The sequence below is a fragment of the Lynx rufus genome, unplaced genomic scaffold, assembly GCF_022079265.1.
Source record: "Lynx rufus isolate CCGP_SWC_20201006 ecotype Redwood Valley unplaced genomic scaffold, mLynRuf1.p SCAF_11, whole genome shotgun sequence".
In the NCBI taxonomy this organism is placed as follows: Eukaryota; Metazoa; Chordata; class Mammalia; order Carnivora; family Felidae; genus Lynx; species Lynx rufus.
Genome location: NW_025814825.1, coordinates 66282501 through 66300000, shown reverse-complemented (window position 1 = coordinate 66300000; position 17500 = coordinate 66282501). Strand labels below are relative to the sequence as shown.

Sequence of the window (17500 nt, the reverse complement as noted above, 5' to 3'; positions counted from 1 at the left end):
GTGATTTCCATTTAGATGCTCATTTTTCATGAAGATAAATATGACATGAATCATAATTTCCCTGAAGTAAATATTACAAATAATAAAATACTCAGGCAAGCAAGTTGAGGAATGACAGTAATGTTTTCCATTTGTATGGTAAGTGGCGAACCTTGTGGCCTATCAAGTAACAAATTGAATGTTTAATCTTTTTCCATGCAGATTGAGGGTGGCAAAGTGGCAGTGGCCTCACAACAAATTGAGAGTTCTCTGGTGGCTCATGGAGTATCAGCTATTTTGCCTTCGGAGGCCAATAGAGGGTGTCAGCAGGGCTTTGTCAAAATATATCACGAGCGTGAAGTTGTAAAATTGCAATTTACAACAAAAAGACTTTGGGATAACGGGCAAATCTTAGGCATGCTAAATACATAGCAAATATTTAGAGAGGCTTTGTAAGCAATTTAAATATTGTTAGGGGAAGTTGCTTAGCATCTGTGGTACATCCCAGAGGTAAAGAAAGAAATGTATCCTATCAAATGGTAAATAGTCTATTCCAAATGATAAAAAAATATTCTTTAGCTACTACTGATGGAGTCCACCTAATTGGTTGAAGGTAGCTTAAAGCCATACCAGAAATCAGGCTGGTGGCTGCTCTTTGAGCCTGTCACAGGTCTCTTGGCGTTAGGGGGCTGTCATCTCTGTCCTCAAATTTTGAAGTCCCTGGGGGCCCCGGGGACCCTGGGGGCAGCGGTGGTGGCAGTCGTTCCTCCGTGTCGTTGGAACACGGCGGGGGGGGGGGGGGGCGCGGTGAGGGGGGGGGCTGGGGTCGCGCACCGAGGCCCGGTGTCCTGACCCTCCAGGCCACGGTTCAGGAGCGCTCGTACTGTTCGGCCGGGGGAGTGGGGGGAGCACTCATTTTGTTAAAGGTCCTGTTGTATATTAAGTTGCAGCGTCTGCACTACAAGATGATGCCACTAGCATTCTGATTAAGGATTTTATACATGAAAAAATTTTCATTATCTGAGTTCCCAGAGACCTCCCGAGTGGTTGGCTGCCTGACCCACAACTGTGTCTCAGAGTGTTAGGGTGGCCGCCCGGGCAGGAAGGTGTGCCCTGTGCTGTTTGCTCTGTTACATGAGCAATTAATGGGGCTCTTTACTCTCAGGGAAGCCGACAGTCTTCATAACCAAAAAAAAAAAAAAAAAAAAAAAAACCACTTAAGTGGATTTTGCTAATTTTCTCTTTGATTTCAGGAGCGTGAAGAAAGCACGTGGAGCCACTGAGTTGTGGCGGGGTACAATAGGGTGGCAGGAGGCTGGCTTCTATGTTCTGTGCAGTTTGCATTCTTGACACATGCGACTCAGGCCGTGGGGAAGAAGTTAGGGACTGCCGCCTACTTCTTTTTTTCTCTTTTTCGTTTTTTAAATGTTTGTTTATTTTTGAGAGAGACAGAGACAGAATGCGAGTGGGTTAGGGGCAGAGAGAGAGGGAGGCACGGAATCCGAAGCAGGCTCCAGGCTCTGAGCTGTCAGCACAGAGCCCGACGCGGGGCTCGAACTCATGTGAGACCATGACCCGAGCCGAAGTCCGATGCTCAACCGACTGAGCAGGTGCCCCCCCCCCACTTTTTTTTTTTTTCCTTAAACAGGATATTCTTCAGTTAATTCTTCCTGGTTGCTTTCCTTAATTCTTGTAACATCTGCCTAAACGAAGGGTGAGGCTATCTCAAAGTGAATGACAGACTTGTGCGTGTCCTCTCTGATCACACCAGTAAGGAAAGTGTTTTCGAAACTCACGGGTAGGCTCTGCTGGCCCTTTAGTTCTTGGGGGTGGGGGTGGGGGTGCTGCTCAGGTCGTGGGTGGGTGTGAACGGAGCCCCTTGACAGGGAAGTCTGCTGGCGGAAGAGCCAGAGAGGAAGACGGGACGACCCAGCTCAGAGGAAGGGTCTGCCCCAAGTTTGCTGGCTGGAGGGGAGCTGTGTCCTGATTGCACAAGGGCGTCCCTGTGCGCCCCATTGATGCTGCGGCGAGAGGCCCTCTAGTGGGGACAGGAGGCACTGCGTGCCTCTCTGCCTCCGGCAACAGTGCTGTCCCTCAGGACCCCAAGCTCATTGTGGACCCCCTCGGCAGCAGGAGGGCAACGAAGTGTGGGGGGGGGGGCGGGGGGTGCTTGGGGGCTCCCTTGTGGACCCTGAGCACAGCAATGGGAACCTGCCGGGCTGCCCACGTGCCAGGGCTTGACCACAAGCAGAGGTGATGTGCCGCGTTCCCCCGCTCACCTGCTTTGCCGGATGGACGCTGGGTTTGTGAGGTCACCCTCCTGAAAGTTGCAGTTGAGCAGGACAAGCAGAGAGGCGCTGTCCGATGGCCACGAGGCCAGTTCCACTCGTGGTTCTGTGGGGGCGGTGGGGACACCTTTCTGGGTCCACCGACTCTGCTGTCACTCCCCTGGCCCAGGCTGTGCCATCTGTAGGGCCCCTGCTCACAGTGGGATTTTGATAATTCTCTACCTTTTTTTTTTTTTTATAATTGCAGAATCATAAAATATTTTAATTTCAAGGTTAGCAATTTTCTCTTGCATACTTAATTTATAATTAGCTGGTTTATAAACCTGTTCTGCGAATATAATTTTACTGTTGCCAAATGTTCTTCATGAATAATTAAGGGCAAATCCCTATTTATCAAATTATTAATATACCTAATAGCCTTGTTTTCATAAACAATGCATTGGAGTTGGATTTAAAGAAAACCACCTCTGAGGGATCTGGTGTTCTGTTCCCACCACGGCAAGGACCTGCTCTGGGCGTCTGCACAGAGGGATGCTTGTGCTGTGTTGATGTCACGGCCCCGGGCCTTCTTTCCTCCACAAAGGCCCAGGTATCAGTAGCTGGACAAACACAATGGCCATTCACCAGTGGGACTGGCCTTCTCGGCCTCTTGAACAATGTTGTTATTTGTTCTAGCAATTCACCAGGAGCATTTTTGGAGGAAATGTAACAGATGAAACCATGCTTTCAGCCTTTAAAAGTCTCTTTCGGCATAATCCCACCCCCATTAGTAGGGGACCGCTTTTCAAAGTGAGGAAAAGCAACTTTTATGTGCGAATGTGGACCCGAGGCGGGCATGAAAAGCCTCCGTCCCGCCTTGCGGTCCGTCGACCCCCAGACCGTACAAGGTTCGGTCCAGAAGACGGAGGACGAGCCGGCGGAACCTGAAGACTCGCGCAGGGGGTGTGAGTGTGTGACACTCGGGGAGGCTCACGTGCCCCCGCCTCCCCTCTTCAGCTCCCTCCCTTCCATGGAGGAGGACGACACTGTCCTTTCTCCTTGGGCCAGACCTCAGATCATCTCCTCGCCAGAAGAAGATGCCCAGCTCACACTTAGGAGTAGCTGCGACGACCGAACGATATGCAGGGCCACGGTGCTAATTCGCAACTATTCATTAAGAGCCAAACTTGTAGGGTCCATCCGCCGAGTATCCGCCGGGTTTCTAGGGCGCGGTCTCCGAGCCCGCCGGCGGGGTGTTCCAGCAGCGAGGGGCAGGTGGTCCGGCCCGGTGAGCTGGGTTTGTGCTCGCTTATTACCATCCGCCAGGTTTCTAGTTGAGGCTCTGGAAGGAGGTAGGGCCGGGCCCCGGTCTTCTTGGGGCTGGCATATGAGCCCGCTCGCCATGTGTGTGCGACTCCGTGTGTATGATTCATTCCAGAGCAGTTTTAGTCCTCATAAAATATTCATTTTGGTTGTGCAGGGCCCTGTAATTGCCATCTCTCACCCTGAATTATTTATACCTTGCACAGACTGACAAAGCTTTGCCATGCGGCACTAGATGAATCAGAAACACGGATCTTTGCTGCCAACAGCATTATAGTTTCACAAAATATGGCACCAACGTCATTCTGGGCTGCCTCATCTCTAAATCCAGCTTTTCTTGATTTGACATTTTCTTTACTCTTCCATTGTCTTAGTCAGGCAGAAAGGTTGCCTCTCAACTCAAAGCAGCAACCTTTCTTGCTTGCATTATAGCCGCTGTGCTTGAGAGGACTAATGTATCTTTATTGCCCTTACTTTTTTATGCTCGGTAACAAGACAGTGCTTGGGCTCACTTTAGAGCCATATATTATACATTAGCGATAAAATGATGCAAATAGTCCTGAATACTCTTCAAACAGATAGTGGAGATCAGCCTGGACCTAGCTGCTTGTCACAAAAACAGAGAATAAAAGGTGACGTGAGAAGTCGGGCGGGGGGCACGCCCCCCGCTGTGGGCCCCGCGAGCAGGCCTGGGCCCAGGTGTGGCCGGTGCCCGGCTTGGGTGTCTTGGCTGGCGGGGACAGGCGATCCGAGCACCCTGCTCCTGGCCCCCTGAGTGCACCCACTCCCCGCCAGCCACCCCCTCCACACCCCCGCCCCCCCCCCCCCCCCGGCCCTGGGCTTGCCCGTCGCCAGCCTCTCTGGGGGCCCCGGGCACCACTGCCTCTCATCCTGCCCGCACCCCCCCCCCCCCGCCCCTCCCGCACTCCAGGATGTGAGCACTTAGAACGAGGGACCTTGGAACACCTCCGAATATTTAGGAAAACCATGTGAATGCGAATTAGGGGCTGGGAGGCTGGAGCCAAACTCCTCCACAAACCTTTCGAAACTAGAAAGCAACCCAATGGACTCTGAATGCCAGGAGCTTACGTTTCTGAGAGGAGACAATGACAGCCAGCAACAATCCCGGTGAAAAATCCCCGGGTGCCGAAGGCTCCAGAAAAGATCATGTGTGGAATATTCACACACAGAACTGGAGGGCGGCGTGGGGAGCCCAGTAAGGTTTGCTGTGATTTTAACACCTCAGCCCTTCCCTGAGCCACAGACCAGGATTAATTTATGGCTCCTGGCTCATCAACAAAGGGACGTGAAGAGGGTAGGCTCAGTGCTGTTCCGAGTAATGTATGACCTGTACACACATTTCTCTTGTATTTGTTGACACGCAGGGGTAATGAAGTTAAAGCTTCGCACACATGTGCCCCCTCATTAAGCTGCATTACCTGCATTAAAACTAATAATTGCCACTCAGAGCTGTGCTCCCATTAATCATTTATAATGTTTTAATAAGTTTTTAATCAGGACCTAAAAGGCTAGAGAGGCCGGCATAGGCAGGTTCGACACTGGTGTCCTGTGTGCATGCACGGGCTTGATTTAAAATGTGATTTTTTTTTTTTATTAATAATTCAGCCCACAAAGATGCTAGTTCTTAATTAAGCAAGCTGGCGTGGATGGGGGGGCGGGGGACGTGCATGTGATGAGTAGGAGATTGTCCACTTGGAGACTGGGTGGGGAAAGCCCCGAAAACCAAAATAACCAAAAAACCCCACATTTGTTTTGAGAATGATCTCCATAATGGACAAAAATCGGAACGGCAAGGAGATAGTCCCCATTATCTTCAGATCCCTAAAAACGCACCCGTGTCTGGTGGGAGAGGTTTGAAGCCCTAAGTTCGAGTAAGCGAAGGCACTTAATCTCTGCGCACAAAGTCTCTGTGAAAAGTCCCCCCTGGAGCTGGCAACAAGTCAGGGGGTGCATCTGATGTGAGCCAAGTGATGCTGGCATTTTTCTTAAATAAGGAGCTTCGTGATCAGAGCTGGCAAATAGAGCAGTGTCCAGAGGGAGTGAGGAAGCTGTTTTAATGAGCCCGCAGCGAAAGACAAAATACAGACTGATTGACAGGGCGAATGATCTGGTGGGGAAATAATGTCAATGCTGCATCGCCCATTAGAAATAGAGAAATAGGTAAAGAGGAAAAGGGAGATAGGCACTTGAAACGAGAGCGAGGCCTGGTGCAAATACAGTGCACTTCACGCTTCCTTTGTGCTGTGCAGTTGACTTCTTTTAAACAGATAACCTTATCAAAACTATCACGAACTATCAGCAACAGTTACAGAAAATACTAACTAGGACCCTGACAGCGAGGCAGGTAGGGTAGCCGACAAAGCACAGGACTCTGGGATGCGTTTGCTTTTCGAGTGTCTACCTGGGTTTTACTTATCTGAACACATTAAAACCACCCGGAAAAGTTTAATGCAAGTCATAGAAATTTCTCCAAAAGGAGGGCTTGGCAGGATCTGTTACGGAGGTGGATATTGAACTGGTCGGCAAAGCTATTAAATCCCATCAGATCTCCTTGGCATCATTTTAATGAGAATCATTGCAAAAGTACAAGATCATGGTATCTATAAGTGCCTCTTGACAGCCTCTGCTGAAATTGTGATGAAAAGGAAAACCATTATAGCAGAAATTTAGCGATAAGGCTGTTTGGAGGGACGGCGGGGCCTAGTGTGGCTCTAGACCGTGAAGGGTTAATTTTCTAAACCTAATAATGTTCGATAGTGAGGTATTTGTCAGGAGATAAAGAAGTGATAGAATCTGGGAAGTGGGTCCCTTGGTGATTGTAGTACAAATATTGTTAATGCGGTGTGGTTACTACAGCGAAGGGAAGTAAAATAGCTCTGGTCCACTAGAGACAGGCTCTGCTACAGTAGAGCAGGAACCTCCAGACAAAGGCCAGTAATTGTTGAACTACGAGTCAAGCCGTGGATATTTTCAAATCCTTATACATCTACATTTACATGCAGGGGACCGCGCGTGCGGTGGTAGGGGGGGCGGGGGGGACGGCCGCACAGAGACCAGGAGCCCACAGTGGGGAGGCGGGCAGCCCCAGACCTCTGGCTGGGGAGGGGGCCCCTCACGGAGGACATCTGGGCACAGCTGTAAAATTCAGTACTGTCACCCTCTGCCCCTTCGTTATGACGTCATGTAGGCACTACAAGTATATGAGACCCATAACTTGAAATGTACAAGAATTTAATAAGTCTGGTGTTGGAACAATTTGTCATGGCATATTTGAAGAATAAATCAGACTAATGGAGCACACTTTCCCTCCCGTATGGCATTACGGAACGTGAGCCCAGTAATAGCTAATGGCAGGAGAGGGAGAAAAAGAGAGGCCTGACATTCAGACCCTCGCATTTTGGAAATCCGATACGTATTGACCTGTGTACTATCTCAGTGCACAGATCTGATGTCAGCAGAATGTAGTCTTGTATAGGAACTGCTCATTACAGGTTTTGTGAAGGAAGCACATTGTCTCTGAGCACCAGAACCCGATCGGCTAGAATTGCTCAGTAATCAATACTCCAGCGACTGATGGCCGGGCACGCACACACCACAGCTGTGGCCACGGCTTTCAGGGACTTCCCAGTAATTAGCAGGGACTTCAAGGAAGCACTCCACTGGTCACTTTCTTATCAGTCAGGGAAAAGTCTCTTAAAGGCTCTATCTTTTAATTTGACTCTTTAACCGTTTCCTTTCAAGAGCGCCTTAGTGGCCACAGCCACGACTCCCAGAGAGGGCCCCCCCCCGCCCCCGCCCCCGCCCCTCTCCACGCACACGTCCAGTTTGGGCCGGGTGGGGGCTTGGGATTGTGCTGAGCAGGAGCGGATTGACGGGACATGAAATTCGCCGTTTTACAGTGAACGAGTCAGTGGCATTTAGTTCCTTCCCAAGATTGTGCAAGCCCCACCCCTCTCTAGTTCCAGGCGTTTCCACCCCTCACAAATGGAGACCCTGGGCCACTGAGCAGTTGTCCCCCACCTCATCGCCCTCCCTCCCCCCCCCCCCGCCGGCCCCCCCCCCCCCGGCCACCACGAGTGGGCGGGGACTTCTACCGCCGTGTTTTCTGGTTGGTATCTGATACTCTTTCTTGTCAAGGTAATATTATTAAAATAGTCTCCTGGTTTTGTGTTCTGGATCCAGGAACTACAAACGTGGGGCTTGATCTGGAATGGGGTTCTTGGGTAACCTCCAGAAGCTGTCAGCGCCATGATTTACACACGAATGCTTTGGGTTTTCTGATTGATGGCATGGAGGTCTGTCCGTGGCCGTGTTCATTTGCAGCTTATTAAGAGCCTGGCCTTAAAATGGAAAAGCGAGTACCCCCTCACTCCACCCCCCACCAAAAAAATATATCAGTATTTTCCACTCTTGACTCAGATTTCCCGTCCTGTCCATAGAGGAGGGCCAGAAGAGGAGGTCGTGCCTCTGGGACAGAGGCTGGGATTGAGGTGTGGGAGGGGCCTGTTGGAAGCCAGACCTCTTTGCTCTGAGCCCGGAGCTCAGCCTGTGCTAAGGTGTGGCCTGAGGAACCCTGGGACGGGGCCGCCAGGCTCACACCTTGCAGCACGCTGTCACTCTTGTGTCCAAGCCCTGGCAAGACTGAGCCCCGGAAGAGTCTAAAACTTGGTGATTAAAAAAAAAAAAATCCCTACCTATAGGGCTCCCGAAATGCCGGGAAGAGGTAATTTCAAACAAGTGATACCCACGTGCAAAAGGCAAGCAATTAAAACCGCTCCGAGTTCCTTTTTTCTCCTCAATCACCAGGGTGCGCACGCCAAGCCCACTGCATTTCTAAGGAGACAATCTATTTCTCCTTTGACCAGAGGGAGAAAAATCATTATTACATGATTAGTGGCTTCAGTTAGGTGAGAAGCGGCAGTGCAGGGAAGGCGGTGAGGGTGAGTGGTATTAATTACCTAACACTTGCTGGCAAGATAATTTTATCAGTGATTTGGCCACTAGTAAGTTGCAGCTTTTGATAAAAGTGGGCAAGTTCTTAGCTCCTAGAAACATGAGGGAAGGGAATGGTGTCAGATGAAATGCATCTCATCAGCTTTTCTCTGACAAACCAAATTCATTCCTTATGTAATTGATAACGGCCTTGTCCAATTATTTCACACATTACAATACACAGAGGCCCCCTTACAGGTTTTGCAGGGTTGTAATTAGCTATGCTAATATCTCCTTTATTGGCCCTAATATTGCTCGACACCTTTTGCCATCCTGGAACCCACGAGAGCCCCATGGCCTGTCAGGACCGCTGATTATTGAGAAGGATAGCTTTAATCAAACATAATTGCAGTTAATTTTTCTCTCCTGCTCTCTGTTGCCAGCGTCTAATGCCACGGACTCCTTGATATTCCATTAAATTACAATTAAACAGCCTCCTTTGTTTCTGATTGTCCTGAACACCACCACAAAGTTCTGTAGCCGTTTAAAGGAGAACTGTCTGTCCTAATTGCCTGCGCGCACACAAAGGGCCAATTTATGCAATGCCCATGTAGAATTTAAACAGTTCATAATGTAATGGATATTACACAGGAGCCTAACACTACAATTAAAATGATTTTCATCAGATAGAGCAGCTCTGGTTAATCAGCTTCATAAAAGTAAATATAAATGAACTAATTCATAGCTTAAACACACAGAAGTGGAGCAGACTCTGAAATGAGTTACTGCAGTGGGGGGCTTGCCCCTCGTCATGGGCTGCTGGGGGCGGGCTCCAGTTAAAACGCTTGATCCCGTGTTTTGCTGTGGCCCCACTTATGGCGTCCACGTCCACCACGTGGCACTTCTGGTGGCGCTGTGGCTGTTGGAGAGGATGCCGGCATGGATGCGGCCAAGGCCAAACCTGACTTTCCCCGCAGGTGCAGCCATGGCCGGGCTTTGCCAGGTAGCGGCCCCTGCAGACGTGAGGGCCCGCCCTGGAGCTGGCGGCAGAGACCGCAGGCAGGTACCCGTTGCCGGAGCCAGCGGACTGTCCCGTCCCGACCCCCAGGCAGCGGCCCCGCGCCCCCCTTCCCAGGTGCTGGCGAGCGGGAGGGAGCCCGCTGGAGCCTGCTTGGGTGGCCTTCTCTTCTAATCCCTGCACGCTCTAAAAGTGGAAAACCTGGTTTCGGAAGTAATGAGCTCGCACCTCTCCCCCTTCTCATCGCTACTGAGAACTGTCCGGGGTCTTGTCTGATATCTCCAAGCAGAACATTACTGGGGAGTTTCCGCCGATGTGAAACAGTTTGCCCTGGGCGGTTGCCTTCACTCCTGCCGGAGAGAAACAAGTAAATAAAGCCCATATTTCAAGCTTGATTTACTCTGGTACCTACTGTGAAAGATGATGGCTCTTTAGGGAAATAAAGACAGGGTCAGGGAATTAGTGTACATAATGGTCATTTTGATGATGGGCCAACAGATGCAATGGAGAAGCGTACTGTACACAATTAAGCATAATGTACTAATGACAGGTTAGAATTTTTATCGCCTCTTTGCCATCGAGCAGCAAATCCATGTTTAGCAGTAATAAAGAGTTTATCGGTGTTAAAGCCAAAGATTTTCTGACATAGGAAAGATTTTTCCCTTCATAACAAGAGTATTAAATCCTTTGTGTACCAGAGTCTGGAAGTAAGATATGTAAAGTGGTTGTCAGATATTTCTTAGGAAAAAGCCAATTACAGGGTAATTGAGTAAGGGGTGAGAATTACCATTTGACTTCACGTGTAGGGCGTTGGGTTTCCTCCCCCTCCCCAAACGTCCGCCCGGCGTCTCGCTGAGCCCTGGCTGGTGGGAGCGTCCCTGCGCTCTGGGCGTGCTTGCACCGTGTCTGTGGTCAAGCACTGGCTCGTCTGTCGCATCCGCCTTGTACCCCAACAAGGGTAAACGGTAAGCACGAGGCTGCCCTTCCTCCCGGCTGAGGCTCCCTCTGTCTGGCCCTAGATGTTGGGCCTTACTTTCTGTGATCGGGACCAGAGCTCTTGGAAGGGGCTCTACCCTCGGGGGCCGTGCACGACACACCTCCCCCGTGTGCGTCCACGGCCCACGAGATACTGGGTTGGAAGCAAAAACTTCCGGCGCCACATCCCAAGCAAGCGTGTGTGCGCCCATCCCCGGCAATGCTCCGGCTGTCCACGGGGCCTAGCACCCAACTCTGTTCAGCTAAAGTTCTGCGCCAGGCCCAGCTCACCCTCCTCACGGCCAGTGGCTATTTAGACCATCTTCAGAACACTCTGCTGCCTCGCAGGGGAAGGGTGAGCCGCCTAAAAAGATATTGAGGAATTTAAAGAAACCTCTTCTGGAGGGGGGGGTAAAAAAAAAAAAAAAATCTTTCGCATCACAAAAAAAGCTCCCGCAGACGGCTCCATCCAGATGAGAGCCTCTCAGGCCGGCACCTGCTCAGAAGATTAGCCGGGTGGTAATGTGTGGCATAATTGCACCATGTGGCTGTCCCCGAAGTGAAAACCTAATTGCCTGACTGGACGATAAGTTTGTGACGCCCTCACCTTGTTAGGGCCTCTCTGATGCAGTTCAAATGCAGTGTGGCCGCAGGTGCGCCTAATTTACCTCGCTGCAGAGCGCGTGGAGTTTAATTGCACAGTGGTTGTTAGGGAAAATTGGTGGGTGGAATATGAAGTGACTTACTGTATGCTGATGGCAGATGGTACTGAGAGGCACTGTGAGCTAAGCGTATAGGTGAGGGGAGTTAATAAAAGATGTAAATTCTGGCCTAAAATAGTGAGGCCTGGTGGTATGTAAGAAAATTTAATTAAGTGGCCACGATTTTTTTTCCCATCAGTTGGGTTTTCTTCTTCCGCGCGGAAAAGGCGTCCGGGATACGTTGGGAATGCAGCTGGAGGGATGAATCTTGGTCGGTGGAGTCTTTTTATTTTCTCATGTGATACTTGTCAACAAGGAATCTTGACCGTTAAGGCTGAGTTCAAGGAAATCATGTGAAACTTCATAAAACATTAATAAGCCTCAGGTAGGACAGGGGATATTTGGACAGAACAGAGAGCGGAGTTTGGTTGGTTAACTTTGCCGGACAGGATGCTCAGACACTGGTAGAGAGCATGCGTGTCAGCACAGAGACCCCGCCCCCGCCCCGCCCACAGTGGGCGTGGCTTTGTACGCGGAGGCAGGGGGGTGCAGTCTCCCCCCCCCGGGGTATGTGCTCCAGCCAGGTGTCCCAGCATCCGTGGGCTCACGTGGTGGGCTAGAACTTCTGTTGTGAGCGAGCATGCGGGCATGGAGGGGACAACGTGATGAGATTTTTGTCACAGCATCTCAGCACCCTGTCAGGACCCCTGAATCTTCATGCCTCAGAGCACAAGGGCGGGGCTGGGGGTGGGGGGAGTACAAACGGCTGTTGCCTCTGAGCCAGGCTAGCGGCTGCGTCTCCCCGCTCTCCCCCTGAGCCGCGGTTTCATTGTTGTATCCCCGAATCATCGATTAGTTCCCTAAACACACACACAGACGTTATCGCAGCCCTTAAAGCTCACCCCCAAATCCTTTCTTTTCGTAAGAGTTGCACCCACTGTAACTTTCGAAAATACGCCTTTGGAAGTGTGTCTGGCTGGGCGGTGGCGCCCTCGGGGGTTACGGTTGCCAGATGAAGTTGAGCGCACCCAGTTACGTTTGAGTTATGGGCGAAGAGCAGTTTTTTAGGATCGGTGTGCTTTGGGATGTTCCCGTCCTAAAAAATTACTCGTCGTCTACCGGAAACGCCAATGTAACCAGGCATCCTGTGTTTTTATTTGCTGAAGCTGGCAGCCCCATCTGGGGCGGACAGTTCCCCAGTGCTTAACGTGTAAAGGTCCAGGCAAGAAATGGCCAGTCCGAGTCACAGCTGTTATCATAAAGCTTGGAGACCCATAATGTCAAGACAGATGTAAGTCACTGCTTGTGTGTGTGGACACCTTCTGCGCTGGCCGGCAGAGCCCGGGGCGCCCTTGCCCACGCCGCCGGCGTCGCCTCCCGATGGCGCCCCCTGCAGGCGACGATTCATTGTCGTGCTAATCGGGCGCCCCCTGCAGGCAGCGAGCAGCGGGCGGTCGTGGGTAGCCTTCACTGCTCCCGGCGCAACGGCGTCTTTCTAAAAGTCTGTGAGTTTGTCTGATAACCCTAACAAATATCCGTTTTTTGTATTTTTGTAGATTCTTTCTAAAGTTTTTCCTCAAGTGCAATCAGAACTGTTTGAAGAATGCAGGCAACCCTCGAGATATGCGGAGATTCCAGGTACTCGTTTCTCAAAGACACGCGGGCCGTGGTCCGCACTTTTAACGTGAAATTTGAATTCTCTGATGTTGTGATTGTTCAGAAAACAGTCTTTAGTTCTCCAAGGGTTTGGGAGCAAACCAGAATCGGTTCATTTGATAAAAAGATTTAAATCGAGTTGCTTTAAAAACAATCCAGCGTCTTTAGCATGCCAGATTCATGGCATCTGTGCATACCTAAATGGCAAATTGAAATTGGCTCTGAAAATGGGACCTTGGCTTTGCAAGGTGCACCTCTTAGGGTGGTCACGCCGTGCCTGCCCACCGTGTTGGGCTTCCAGACATCTGGAAATTGGAATTATCAGAGCTGTAGGTTAAGTCGGGTTCCCTTTTACATTCAACCGTGGTAAGTCTTGTAGGTGTATTTCAGAATGTCCTCAAAGTCCTCTCCGTGTTAGTACGTAACGTAGCCTGTTTCCTCAGTTGTACATAGTCGTGTACGACTGGTTCGGACTTGGAGCCCGTGCTCAAGGTCGTCGTTTTAGGGATGGATGGATGGAGTTTTCACAGGGCAGAGCCATAGTACAGCCTGTTGGGTAAGCATGAGACTTTGGGCCCTCCTCATGAAGCGAGCCTCGCCTGTTTGATGCAGGCCTCTTACAAGTTCCAGAATGTTCTCCCAGCTGTTTCCTTTCCCTCAGGGTTGATCTGTTCTTGCTTCCTTAAGCCCATGCCTGATTGCTAGGCCGTGTTCCTGGGTGCAGGCTAACTCAGATTCTGGCTTGCTTCAGAGGACTTCATCTCCAGGAGAGAGGATAGAGAGCTGGATGGGTTATCGCTGAGTCCATAATTTTCTTGCCTTTTGAGTGGTTAGGAGGTTACTTCGGGGTGAAAGGTACATCATATATGATGGATCATCTTGCTGAATTTAATTGTAAAAATATTCTGGGCTGGGACACAGAAGTGCTGTTAGTCCCTACTAACCAGAGAAGAATCTGGCAGCGAGTGGAAATGAATGCTACATTGGATGGCTTACCATCAAACTGCTCAAGGTCATTTTTAGAAATTTAACTTACCTTCCAGGCTTTTAGGACACGTGAATTTGTCTTACAGCCAATCAGCCAGTCAGAGAAGGGTCTGTGGGCTGGTTCACAGTCATGCTCTGCAGGTGGGGGACAGTGTCTCTTGCAAACATCTGGGCCTGCTCCCACCTTCTTGCACCAGGCTTCATGGTGATACTGGCCCATCTAAGCAGAGCGGAGGTCATGCATTGTCTCGCCATTGGCCACCATGCCATCCGTTGCCAGTGAGCCCACAGTTACTAGAAGGATGGGCTCTGCTCTCTTTAGCTCATCTCCCCGCCTTGCAGAGGGTTTAACTGGACTTAAGAGTGTGTCAGGGCTTACACAATATCTCCAGCTGGCTTCACAAACTCAGCACCTTTCTGTACGTATACTGCAGGGCTGGCCCTGGCCAAGAGACAAAACACAGCTTGTCTGCTTCCTCTGCTGAACTACACACTTTTCCCTTGGTGACTGACCTATATAGAGATGACAGAGCCAAGACTGTCCTTTTTTTATTTTTATTTTTACCTTGCTTCTTTAACGTATCATGGTCTAAGAGCCTGAGGACGGTCAAGTCTGTGGCTCAGAGTTAGTTATGTGGCCCTTTGCATCGTGCTTAGATGAGGATACAGGTACAGGTGCTTCACAGCCCAGGCGAGGGGTGGCCCTGCATCCTGGGGATGCGGCAGGTGCCCACCCCATGGGTGGTGGCTATCAAGGAGGTGATGACACATCTGACATTGGACGTAGGGATGCCGAGGGCGGAACCCACAGTGTTTTAAGGCTCGGGGGGGGGGGGCAATATTATGGAGACTCTCGCAGTCTTGTAGAGCTGTCCTGGGAAGGAAGCATCAAGGAAAGTGCCTCATGAGGGAGTTTTGGGGGATGTGGTGGGTGCTGTCCCTGCTTTACAGTTTTCTTGTGGGCCTGAGGTTTTTTATAAAAACCATCAATTCCCCGTGTATTCATATGTATGTATGTAGTGTTGACCTTTTTTTTTTTATTATTAGTTTTCTTTATTTTTGAGAGGCAGAGAGAGACAGAGCACCTGTGGGGGAGGGGCAGAGAGAGAGGGAGACACAAAATCCGAAGAAGGCTCCAGGCTCTGAGCCGTCAGCACAGAGCTGGACGTGGGGCTTGAACCCACGAACTGTGAGCTCATGACTGAGCCGAAGCCGGATGCTCAATCGACTCAGCCACCCAGGTGCCCGACCTTTTTTTTATTCCTTAAAAATGCTACTTATTTTTAAATCTTTGATCACTTTTATTTATTTATTTTTTTAATAGACTTTTTTTTGAGGAGCAGTGTTGGGCTTTCAGGAAGAATCCACAGAAAGTTCCGAGAATTCCCGGACATCCCCCTGGGCACACCCTCCCTGCCAGTTGGCCCTGTTGTTAATGTCTTGCGTTGGTGGGGTACATTTGCTACATCGAATGAACCAGGGTTGATGCATTATTAACTAAGGGCCGCTGTAGCTCTGGCTTTCAGTAGTCATTTTACATGGCATGTTTGGGCATGTGCAGACCAGGCAGGGAGGGCACACGTGGGCTGGGAGGCCTCCTGGTCCCTCCTCTCCTGCTCCAGCTGTGTGTGTGTGGGGCTCTGCTGCTCTAGGTGGTGCTGGCCCTCCCCGCTGCCCACACGTGGCAAAGAGCCAGGCTCCCTGCACCCCAGATGCGGGCTTCAGCCGCACGAGCCCTGCTGTGAGGCCCAGACTGGACCAGGGCTCACGCCTTTGCGACTCATGTCGGCTGTCCGGCAAATAATGGGCCGCGTGGGCTCACCTCTGTTTAAGAACGATCTTAAGGCTGGGTAGGGGGTCCATTAAAGGATGCTTGTCACAAGCCCACCTGGGAAGGTGTCTGGGGGCTGGGCAGGGGTGACCCCGGCAAGGGCATCTGTCCAGCAGAAGGGGCCATTCCACTGGCACCAGGGTCCTTGCCGTCCTCTGCTGGTGAACCTGAGAAAGATTCTTGCTTTGGATTGACAACACTTTCACCATTGATACTCAGCTTGGTCTTTTCAGATGCAGAAAAGTTCCTTAGCAGACACTGGATGTAATTGTAACATCGACCCAGGGATGTCGGACTGTGGGTAGTGAGTGCTTCTGATTTAGGAAGCCTGTTTTTGGCAACTCTGAATCCTCACAGTGCTCCAAGGGAGGACAGTCTCAAGTGAACTCATTTTAATTAGATAAACTATCCGATCAATATGTGAACAGATCAATCAAAACAGCAGCTTTAAAATGAGCGGCTGGAGGGGTGTTTCTGAAGCTAATGTCTGGAGGAATATTTCTCTGAATTGAACTCACTCGTTAGCATAATAGGAGATGAAACTGTGATTCAAATGGGGCAGGTTTTGGAGAGAAGCAGTCTTGAGTCCAAACAAAACAGCCACGGGCCCCCCATTAGCCAGGGCTGCGGGGGGTGCGAGGCGGAGGCCCCCCAGGAGCGGACGCCGGTTCCCTCGGCCACAGGGCTTCCCTTTGCCAACTCGTTTCACGTCCACTTCGTCTCTGCAGGTTGTTGTGTCGACAACAGTCAACGTGGACGGCCACGTGCTGGCCGTGTCTGACAACATGTTTGTGCACAACAACTCCAAACACGGGCGGCGGGCCCGCCGTCTAGACCCGTCAGAAGGTACGGCCCCTTCTTATCTGGAAAATGGTAGGCACATGTTACATGTCTTTTTTTATTTGCAATGCTTCTTTTCCTTTGCACCATTTTTTATGTTGAGTCATGTCCAGTCGCCCTCACCGGGTGCCCCTCTCGGGTCGGACGGCCCCGGCGGGGGCACGGGCGCTCCCCGGAGCCCCCCGCCGCCAGCCCTCTCCGCCCCAGCTCTTGTTGTGGGAGAGGCCTTCTCACTCACTTCACCTGCCATGGGCTTTACGTTACTGGTTCGTTTCTAAGCTTTCTTTTGCTTGGAGCTTTCCTTGCAGTTTTAATTTATTTGCTTTTATTTTCGGCTGTCCTCAGCCCCCATACAGAAGGTCATCCCCAGACACTCTGTGCACGTCTCAGTGGGTGGTTGTGTTGTGTGGTCCCATGAGCTCAGAACACACTCGGAGGACCAGTTCTCGTCTCCGGATGGAGTGGGCCGGGGGCAGGGGGAAGGGGGAAGGGGCAAGGGGCTGAGAACGAAAACCGCATAAAACGTACCAAATGCTTCCAAGTGCCTGACTTCTTGTTTTGTCTGTTAAAAGAGAAGAATTTTGCTAAGAGTGATACAGGCAGGGGGCAGCGGTCTTAGACATGGCCTCAGGGCTCAGAAACACTCAGACGCCGAGGGCCTTCCCCAAACCCCTCACTCACGCAAGTCCCCACGGTTTGTCCCACAGCCTTTAAAATAAGGTCCTTGTCCTCTATACTAAAACACTGCCCCGTAATCACGAGATCCTGACCGATAGGAGTTGTTGTTGTTGAGAAAGTTAATGTGAATTGCAAACAAAACACGGTTAAACCTCTTGGAGCAAAGAGCCCATAAGACAAAAACGGTTTTAAGGCAGATCCTGTACGCTGAGGTCTCGAATTCAGGAGCCACACGTGAGGCAGGCAGATGTGTACCAACAGGAAAAGTGAATGAAGCGTGTGTAGATGGTCA

At 50.7% G+C, this 17500-nt stretch overlaps 1 protein-coding gene across 12 annotated transcripts in view; it reads left to right on the top strand.

Annotated features, from left to right (window-relative positions):
• Window positions 1-17500, top strand: part of EBF3 (EBF transcription factor 3) — a 117174-nt gene that overhangs the window by 66086 nt on the left and 33588 nt on the right. For 6 of the 12 annotated variants that reach the window (XM_047073624.1, XM_047073629.1, XM_047073627.1 and 3 more), the window contains 2 exons: window positions 12773-12854; window positions 16419-16536. In XM_047073624.1, coding sequence (XP_046929580.1) covers window positions 12773-12854; window positions 16419-16536 — 200 coding nt within the window. Of the gene's footprint in view, window positions 1-12772; window positions 12855-16418; window positions 16564-17500 lie in introns of all 12 variants that reach the window. The other 6 variants (XM_047073628.1, XM_047073625.1, XM_047073620.1 and 3 more) reach the window with 1 other exon arrangement.